Here is a 10,208-nt window from a genome sequence, read left to right as displayed (position 1 = left end):
TTCATTTATTTGCTAGCATCAGCATGGCTAACACATTCACAGTGACAATGCTAACACCCTTCATTCGGCGGCAGGTTAAATATTGACCACATTCATCTTTGTTTAGTGCGTTATTGTCCCAACAGCCTCTCCGGAACAGAGCGACAGGACGACGCTGAGAGCTGAGCCTCATTCTGTGTCAGGGTTTACATTCACAATGGACGGGGAGTCTGGGTGCATTTTGCATGCAAAGCAAGCGTTCACACTCGCAGACGTGCAGCTATGTCAGTGTACACCCGGTGAATGCGTAGGCAGCCACGCCGTCCCACAAGAGACGGCCATTATGCAGCGGTTTCACCCAAGAGTCTAATTAATTAGGGTGATTAGCAGGGCAATAAGTGCCGATCACTTCACTTAATGCTGGCCCAATCAGAGGAAGAGGGGGTAAATTAGAAAGCATTGTTAAGGAAAAGAGATAACTGGGTATGGATTGTACCTTACTTAATTCTTTACATGAAGCACGAGTTCACCTCTAAGTCGCTCATTTGTGAGCCGATAGATTTGCAGGACAAACAGGTTCAGCTGTTTCAGATCTATGTTAAAGTGAACAGGATGAGACTGATAACATTATTACGGTTTGTCCAAGCCGTCCTGCTTGAATGGTGACAGTGGATCTGAGGGAGAGATAGCGTGACAGACGGCACAATCACCAGATCACGAATGGAGTTTCTCACGCAGAGACTTTAACACCTATGTGAGTGCATCTCTATATTCTTTATGTCTATATTACCTGATATGGCAAGGCATGCAAGAGCTGATGGAAAACATTCATGACAAAGAAGATTGTGCTTGCGTTGCAGTTTCCCTCCCCTCCAGGCTGACATCATAATGACCGGTCGCCATCGCCAACTCCACCGACTCTTGATCCCGCTTGGCTCAGCATGCAACGCGACTGGATTGTGGCGATGGCTATTTGTGCCACTTTGTGCACGACACTCATGATAATTTCATCGCTGCGTCTTCTATTCCATTTTGCATACGTAAAGTGGCTCTGTGTATAATAATGGTGCACCGACTGCAATCATTCCATCCACTTCAGCCTCGCTGTAATGACTTTGTGAGGTCGGGTGGGGAGGTCACATGGGGCAGAAGCCAATCCCAGCATACACCATTGCTGTTAATAGGAAATGAGTGCCATCAGGTTATGGAACATCTGTCTGTGTACTCTAGAGCTCTACACCGATCAGCCATTACGTTATCCACTGACAGGTGGAGTGACTAACGCTGATTGTATCTTCATCATGGCACCTGTAGAGGATGGGATAGATCACAGACACGATCTGCTGCTCGTGTGATAGCCGTTGGGGAGTCGCGTGACGTTCCAGCAGTGCAGTGAAGTACGATCCTTTGCTGTCAGCAGTCAGACGTGCTCACCTTGATCCTTGGGCCTGCATCTTTAAGCAAACCTGCACTGATGCTAAAATAGAGCCAACCAGAACCACCCAAAAAATGGCATGCGGAGGATTAAAGAAAGGAATAAAACCCATACATCAAGGCCTTGGAGGTAGAATTTCTGTTCAATTATATATGATACACTGAAATAATGTGCTCAAGTGTTGAATAAAGTTTCACAGTGGGATTAGTTTAGCGATTGTCTAACTTGAACACATGTAATGACTTGATTATTAATCCTGTTACAGACCCAATCTATGCCCCATCAGTCATTACCATTACAAACTGAACTCAAACAGTCTAATTGATAAACCCATTTCTTGTTCAACATCCCTGTGCGGGATACCTTCATTTAAAAATGCCGTGCCGTTTCCACTAATCTCAGACACCTGCACTTCAAAAAGAATCAGCCCGAAATGAATCATTTAAAAGACCGTCCGCAGAGATGAAACAAACACGTCTGTGACCAGAATAATAACACTGACCACCAGTCACAAACAATATTTTAGAAACTACTCCCATGCTCCCATTGACATATATTGTGTCAACAAATTTTGCACCAAATGTGCTTGATTGCCTAAAGACTGCTGCACAAATGGCGTAAAGAAGTTAATTGCAGCAACAGATGGCTGAATATATTTTACTGCATCCGTTGTTTGGAAACAGCGCGAATGAGAGGAGCCAGCGATGTCGCCCTGTGACACAAGGTAGCAGCAAAGCGTTACAATACGGTAATTATTAATTGCGAAACGACACATACATATAGATTCAAAAGCAATGAATAAATATTAAATATCATTCTCTCACAGATAAGAGGCAAAACATTCATTAATAGTCGCGATTTATAAACACGTTTATCTTTTTTTGATCCTGCTTTACACATTTCAACTTGAAATGCCATTGTTTGCTACCAAGCTATTATCAAGGTAATTGCATTGTTATTACATATTGTAACTCTAAACATTGTACCTGTTGCTAGCAGTGAAGCTAACACAGCGCAGCTAGTGTGGCTGCATTGTTATTACATATTGTAACTCTAAACATTGTACCTGTTGCTAGCAGTGAAGCTAACACAGCGCAGCTAGTGTGGCTGCAGCATTAATCTCTTTAGAATTAGGGGGGGAAAATGCAAGTTGAAGGAAGAATGGAGCATCTGGAGCTGTTAATAAATGATAAACTTCCTCCATGCTTCTCCCCAGTCTTTCATAATGTACCGCTGTTAATCTGAGCAGCCATTCCTTTTTCCTTTGCACTTCTTGGCAGGAAGGCAGAAAGAATATCTTCTTCACATCGAATAAGTTTCATGAATTAAGCTCTCCCTTAGAAGTGGATGCAGTTCATAAAACATAACGTTCAGCTGTAAATGCAAAGCAGTAGGAGGAAACACAATCAATGCGGACCAATTACGATCCCCATTAGAAAGTAGAAGGTGCTTTTTCACCTGTCAATAAAAAAAAATCAAAGCACGTAGCTTTTAGTTAGCAGAATTAAATGATAAAACAAATGTGCCATGTGCTACACACTATAGGAAGTGAGGCTTTATTTGCTCCGGGCTGGGAGAGAGAGCTCTACTGCTCTATCATTGAGGTGGAACAAAAGCTCACAGGATGGACAACTGCTGTCAGACTGAGGAGACGGCGTACATTGAAAAGGGAGGAAGAAGAAACAAGATGAAGGACGGGTTGAGGTTGCGAGAGAGTTGAGCCCTCTGCTTTTCCACGCAGGCCGTGAGGAGAGAACGCCGATAGCTGACTTCCTGCCACGACTGAATCCACTGTGGACGACGTCTAACTACCGTCTCGCTGCTGAAATACAACCCTCGCTGGACATTGTGTGAAACAGTGAGTTTCTTTTCCTTTTTAACTATCAGCTGTCGTTCCTTGAGTGCTACAACGGCAGCAACGCAGATGGAAAGCACGGGAAACCACGCTGCGGGTGGGGGGGGGGGGGGGGGGGTGTGTGAACGTGTACGTCAGTGAAGTCCATTAGCAGATGCTTTATCCTGACTCCAGACGGTGGCTGCAGGGGTTTCACTCCTCCATCACATCTCCGGAGTGCGTCTCTCACACTAAAACCTGAAGCCATGTTACCTGCATCCTGTGCTGTGTGTGTCTGTGCATGCGCTGATTTGAAGTTTCAGCCGACAGGGCCCGCTTCACCAGGACTTTCTGGGGACTAATTAGCTTTCTTGTCGAGAGTTAGATGAGAAGATCGATACCACCCTCTTCTCTGTCTATATTGTCGGCAATAAACTTGAAATAAATGAAAAAGGAATGGTTGGACATTTGCAGAAATATGTTTCTTATCGATCTTCAGTCTCGGGTGAGGGTATCGATTTCATTCTCGCCACACGAGCTGTAGCCGTGGAGGACAGTCTGAACCTCGCTCTGCGTTTCTAATTTACTGCTGATTGCTCGACAGAGAAACCAAGAGGGGGGACAGATGTCCTCTGCTATTACGTCCCTCCTGTAACTGCGACCACCGCTCAGTGCAGACGCACCTGACTGGTCTGCTGGTACTTCACTGAGTAATATTCCCCCAAAAACAACACACTGTATGGGAAAACTTCTCAGGAATATTTCCCACGACACAATATTCAACAGCAAAATACATTACAATACAATAAAGCCTGACCCACCTTGACTTGACACCTCCGGTCCACTCACGCAGGTCTGATGAATTGGTTATGAGGTATGTCAAGAAGGCGGGGAGGCACTGGAAGGTCAGGGGCTAAATATTTATTCAAAGTTCAATAAATAGAGAAGTCATGTTTTGTGATTTTTTTTCAGGGATTCGGTATAAATCATTTCTCAACTCAATCATGGGCAGGCACGTTTTCCTTCAGGTCCTCGTGATCCGAAAGCTAAATCCGGAGGTTAAAGGCGTCCTTGAGATCATACATCTCCTGCATCAGATCTGCAGAGCAGGAGAAAACGACCAGCAGCACGAGGCGGTGACCCGCTGACACAGCATGTCATAAACATCTCGAGGAAGGAGAGGCAGCGGTGACACAATCCATTCTGCTCGGTCAGGGAGGCACCGCCAGTCAGTTTTTAGGGGATAAATAAGGAAGCAAGAGGCAGGTGGAGAGAAGAGGGGTGTGTTAAGCAGCTTGTCTGCACCCAGGCTTCCTGGTAAACCACAAGCTGACCTCTAACTGAACCGGCGTGTCTCTAGTGAGCAGATTTTCCCAGCACAAATGTAAAACGCTCGTAAGGCTGCAGATTTTAGACCCGGGTCTTTTTTTTTATTATTCCAAATCAAATGTATTTTCAGTCTCTCAACACATTTGCTCAAACACCAGAGGTTTGTGTTCACATTGTGGATTAGTGGACTACATTTCTGCTATTCGACCTTCGGAGGCGCCCTGTGTGTTTTGATGGCTTTCATTGGTAGTTGTGCGATTTGACGTCACTATATTACGTTAAACAAATCAAATCATCCATAGAACTAACAGACACGGTAATAACACAGTTATCTCAGGTCGCTCACCTTGACAATGTCCCTGAAGCTACCGTTAAACGTCATCATGCGCTGTTTACTACTATGTAATAACATATTAGTGTGTTGTTCGTGAATGATAGATAAACAGTGAAAAAGAAAAATGCACTGATGCACACATCCCCTTTATTTGATCATATTGAATGTTCTCAAAGCAGAGACGTAAACACTTGTTCTTTTTAGAAAAGGACGGAGATCTTTGCGACATGAAAACCATTCAGAGCTTTTGTTCATTTTACAAACAATACATTTTAAATCAAAGTGACACGCATGATCAGCAGGCGCCACACAATAGCTTTTTACTTTCTTCAAATATTTACACACACACAAAAAGCATCAGTCGTTGCTTATAAAGGCTCTGAGATGTAATCCCTTTGTGTACACCTTTGTGTATATATCGATAACGTGTTTGCGACTTTGCCACAGAGTGATAAGATGGTTGGTTGTTACTGCAGCGAAATGGTTTTATGTGACTGTGGCTGGAGACAAAAAACACCTGACAGAAAATACGATGGAGGAGAATAGAAAGATGCACAAGCAGAAACAAGTATTAGGGCCATTAGAGAGAGCAGACCTTAACACACACACACAGTCTCTCTCGCTCTCTTTCTCACACACACACACACACAAGACAATCACTGGCAGTCGGCTTAAGATGGAGTAAACTCTCTGGTTTATCACGCTTCATCAAAATACAATTTCATGGCAAATACTTCATTCACACTTTTTCTTCGCTCAAAAATACCGCAGTATTCCATATAATTTGCAAATACTTTCCTGCCACTCTGGTGTGTATGACTTCGAGTCCGAGCCTTCAATGCTCTTGCAGAAATATTAAAAAAGCACACACTGATGAAGAGTCACACGAAGCCTGCAGCAGAAATGTGAGATTATAGTTTTTACTCAAGAGTCTTGAAACAGTTGTTGCTACTGAAACAGTAAGCGAGGAGCCCCTCCGTCCCATTGGTCCTCATGTTGAGCACGCGACGTCATAGAACGCTAGAGTCAAAGGAGTAAGGAGACATACCTCGACGTCACAAACAACAGGTCGGCTGAGATTGTCAAGGCCTTCGTGTTGAAGGGATTCACATTGCAAATCAAGTGTCTCCCGAGCATGCAGTTTGTTGCGTTCAAATGAAGGGAGAAGAAGTCCATGGGTATGAAGACCACACCTGACTCCAAATCAGCCTGGATGGCGTTGACTGAAAGCCTCCTATGGATATTATCTTGTACTTTTAACACCTTCCTGCTCCTATCATCTGACCTCTTAAGCAGCCCTTCTGTTGGCGTGTAATTCCTGAAAGCAAAGGTGTGAGAGTCTTCCAGGTCTGCACTTCCTCATCTCACAGCTGAGAGCCCTTCAAATCAGTGTCTGCGAGGCAAAAATGTCTGCTAAAACCCCATCCGTGTAGGACGTATTCAGAAAGAACGCTTCCATGACTTACAGAGAATCTTCTGGAAGGCTCTGCGGAAGTCCTGGTTGAAGATGGTGTAGATGACCGGGTTCAAAGAGCTGTTGCAGTAGCCAATCCAGAAAAAGAACTTGAACAGAGTCTCTGGGATTTTGCAATGCTCCCGGCAGATTCCGTACAGGCTGTAGGAGAAGAAGAACGGGAACCAGCACACGACGAAAACGCCCATGACCACGGCGAGGACGAAGGTAAAGCGTTTCTCCCGAGCGGCAGAGACTTTCTTCCGGTTGACGGTGCTCCGCCGTTTGCGGCGAGATGAAAACAGCTCCATTGACTTGGAGCTGGCCCGCGACTTCCTGCTGGAGTATTTTGAGGCGGAGCTGCTTTTCCGGCTGGACTTTCTGTCTTTTCTCTCATCGTGGTTATGTTTAGTGGAGCGGGAACTTTTCTTCGGTTTCTCATCTGATGAGCTGCTGTCATCGAAGTCGTCGTCGTGGTCCGTTGAGGGATGTTTGCGTTCACTCGCTAGCGGGGGGTGGGCTGCCCGCTCTGGGCAGTGCCCATTCTCACGTTCCTGGTCTTTTATGCTTCCTCCCATGTTGGACTTCAGGGATCCTCCTCTGGCTGATTCGGCTTTGTCCATCCCATTTTCCTGAGGCGAGTCAACATCCCTCTTCTTCTCTGACATTGACCTGGTCCTGGTCTTCGCCACTTGGTAGATCCGAATGTAGACCAGGATCATGATGACGCATGGGGCAAAAAATGAGCCGATACTGGAGTAGAGGATGTACCAGGTTTCATCATTCAGGATGCACTGGGGGCTGGCCTCACTGCTACTCCTGTCCATTGAGATCAGCGGCGGGAAGGAGATGACAGCCGAGATCAGCCACACCACCACAATCATCCCTTTGACTCTCTTCGGCGTTCTCTTTAAGTTGTACTCTACTGCCTGAGTCACTGACCAGTACCGGTCCAAACTGATAGCACACAGGTGAACAATAGAGGAGGTGCAGAAGAAGACGTCCAGAGCCAGGTAGATGTCACACCAAATTTTACCAAAAAACCAGTAGCGCATGAGTTCATTAGCCAGAGAGAAAGGTATGACCAGCGTGGCCACCAGTATGTCCGCGCTCGCCAGGGAGACGAGGAAAAGGTTCTGGGGCGGTTTCAGAGCTCTGCTCGTTAAAACGGCGATCACGACCAGGACGTTCCCGACTATCGTGAACAAAATGAGAAAGCTGACCAGTCCGACCAGACCCCAGATGGCGAGCTGGGCGTACTGGCTCTGAGAAGTAGAATTAGAGGAGATATTACCCGCCTCGAGCTCATCCTCCAAGGAGCAATTTAAGAAATCCATTCTGTTCTTTCTGTCAGTGCGTGACTTTTAAAAAATTGAAATGCGCGGAAACGATCTGCAGAAATGTCCCGTTAGGCATACTTAATAAATATCTGAATAAATGTCTAGAGAAGATGCACATTTTCTTCTTTCCTCACCTGCGGTCTTCCACACCCCGTACGTAAGTCACCGGCGCGGTAAAAGCCGGACAGAGGCAATAAGAGAAAGACACAAAGAGAGAAAACGCAAAAGGAAAAGTGCTTATTCCAGAAGCCAGCAGGATGCTCAGCGGCAGCATGTCCATGATGGTTTGTGAGCAGCTCTCTCCTCGACGCGTCCTCTCCCATCCCGACTGCGCCCGCGTCTCTCCGCCTCCGCCTCCCCGCTGCGTCCTGACTCCTGAGAGAGGGTTGGAATAACCACGTGTCTTTCTTTCTTTTTCTTTTTTCCCCACCGCTTTACGTTCGATAAAAGTAGCAGAGACCCGCTCCGCAGTGTGAAACAGACAAGAGCGACTGAACAAGGAGGCAATAAAAAAAAAACGCAAACCAAAACAATTATTCTAAAAAGCGACTCTTCGGAAATATTCCAAATGATCAAGGAGAGCTGAATGTTCAAAACGCGTCTCCTTGTTACAGACAAGCACAACTCAGTCTGACTTTTTATTCGGATTTTACGCGCAGCCCAAATCAGTGTCTGCGGAGGTGACACTGATGTCAAAGCGCAGTGATTGGCGGCGCGCTCCGTTCCGTCCTGTGCGCACGCTGGAGGTCAGTATTGTAACAGCCCGCCCCAGAGGGAGGAACATTAATTATGCAATATTTCATCCCCGCAGCCTTCGGGTGAAAGCATCCTCCATCTATGTGCCGGTTAGAAAGATGCTTGACCTCGAAGCGGAAACTTTCCCCTGCGTTCTCCTGCAGGCAGCGTTATCTCGCGTGTTTGTGTGTTGTGGTAATTGTGTTGATAAGATTACAGGATTACGCGTCGCCTTCTCAAGGAGCTGACTAACGCTCAGCGTTTGGGGACTTGGAAGCCACTAAAATCTTCTGCATGGAGAGCAGCGTGAAGGCTTCCAGGATAGAACGAGGCTCGCTGTGACGGTTTGGTTGACAAGGATGCGCCTTAAAGCCACGGCGCGTCCCCGAGGTGGGCTTTTCCACGGGTCATGGAGGCTGAATCTGTCCCGATGCGCACTGCATGCTGTGCCTTTCTTGCTCCCATTTGACCCCTCTGATCTGGCCAGTGCAGCGAGCTTGTCCTCCAGCTTATAGCCTCATATCAAAATCTCCGACGAGCGTCTTTATTGCCCACTGCCAGCTAAGTACCTGCCATTAATCACAGCGCGCTCAGCCATACTGAATTACAAATCACCCGCAGCTGCAACAAATGCTCAAGTCCAAATTGATCCTCGTCAAGGCTTCTGGGACTGAGTCAGAAATGCTCAGGGGGGGTCGTGGTGCATTCACTGAACACGGTTGGGAAGGACAGACAGCCTCTAAACAATCCCTCCACTCTTTACGCAACACAAACCTCCTCTACTTCTAATCCTGGGTCCGTGTGGATCCACTCTAAGCTGATTTTGAACGGACAGGCCTTATTATGTTCATTAGGTCATGTCCAGGGGCCACAGCTCTGTCCATATAATTGAGGCATTGGTGAGCGATCTCAGCTATTATACCGAGCCCTTTCCCTGCTCCCAGCATTGCGCTCTGAGCTGAGGAACCATGTTTGCTGATTCTGTCTCAGCACCAGCCAGAGGCCAACCTGCCTGGGTGTGAGGGGAAACGGTTGATCGCAGCATGTTGTCTCTTAAACTATGGAAACACGCTTTCATTTTTTGGTGCTTTTTTCCTCCTCATCTTTCTTCTTTTGACTCCGTCTGCAGTTGGAACAATCTCCTGCACTTAGAAAAGAAAATGCGGGCCAAGCCCAGAACGTTTGATGAAAGTGAAGGAGCGAAGCAATATGAGCCTAATGCGATTCACCTGATGGAGCTTCAGAAATGTAGTTACAACTTGTGTGTTCTCACAAGGTATAGAACAGCCTCTTTTTTTTTTGCACACTGCTGCACTGTTACCACTCTGCTCCTCATAGGAGGCCTGGACCTCCTGCTAATGAACTCCCCATTTCTAAAGTACACAAATGTACAACATGCACGCAGAATACTGAATCAGCTATATGGTAACAAATGCTATCCCCTAAAGAAATCACGCAGCTATCGCATGGAATGAAAACTTCCCATCCTCTCTAATGCTCGTAGCCATGTAGCTCCCATAAAGAGAGTCATGGTTTGACGGTGACAAATGGCTGTGCTATCTGGGCAGACAGCTACACAACAGAGAACAATAAGTTCAGAGGAGCAGCATCCAGCACAGCGGAGTCTCTCTATCGCAAGCGTCACCTCACAAAACAAGCTCACACGCTTGTAGCTCGTCTTTCTGCGATAAAGCACCCTGTTGTTGGAGTAAAATAAGATTAGTCAAACTGTTAGCTTGGATTTCTTTCTGGAGATGTTATCTTTTAAA

At 46.4% G+C, this 10,208-nt stretch overlaps 1 protein-coding gene across 1 annotated transcript; it reads right to left on the bottom strand.

The window, feature by feature from the left end:
• Nucleotides 1-6,351: 6,351 nt before the first annotated feature.
• adra2c (adrenoceptor alpha 2C) lies at nt 6,352-9,081 on the bottom strand. Its single transcript, XM_068751042.1, has 2 exons — nt 9,055-9,081; nt 6,352-7,725 (listed from the first exon to the last, which is right to left on the bottom strand). The coding sequence occupies exon 2, from the start codon at nt 7,699-7,701 to the stop codon at nt 6,352-6,354; it is 1,350 nt and encodes a 449-aa protein (XP_068607143.1). The 5' UTR covers nt 7,702-7,725; nt 9,055-9,081.
• Nucleotides 9,082-10,208: the final 1,127 nt, after the last annotated feature.

The sequence above is a fragment of the Brachionichthys hirsutus genome, chromosome 17, assembly GCF_040956055.1.
Source record: "Brachionichthys hirsutus isolate HB-005 chromosome 17, CSIRO-AGI_Bhir_v1, whole genome shotgun sequence".
NCBI lineage: Eukaryota > Metazoa > Chordata > Actinopteri > Lophiiformes > Brachionichthyidae > Brachionichthys > Brachionichthys hirsutus.
The sequence above is the reverse complement of the archived record's forward strand: the minus strand, read 5'-3'. Positions and strand labels throughout refer to the sequence as shown.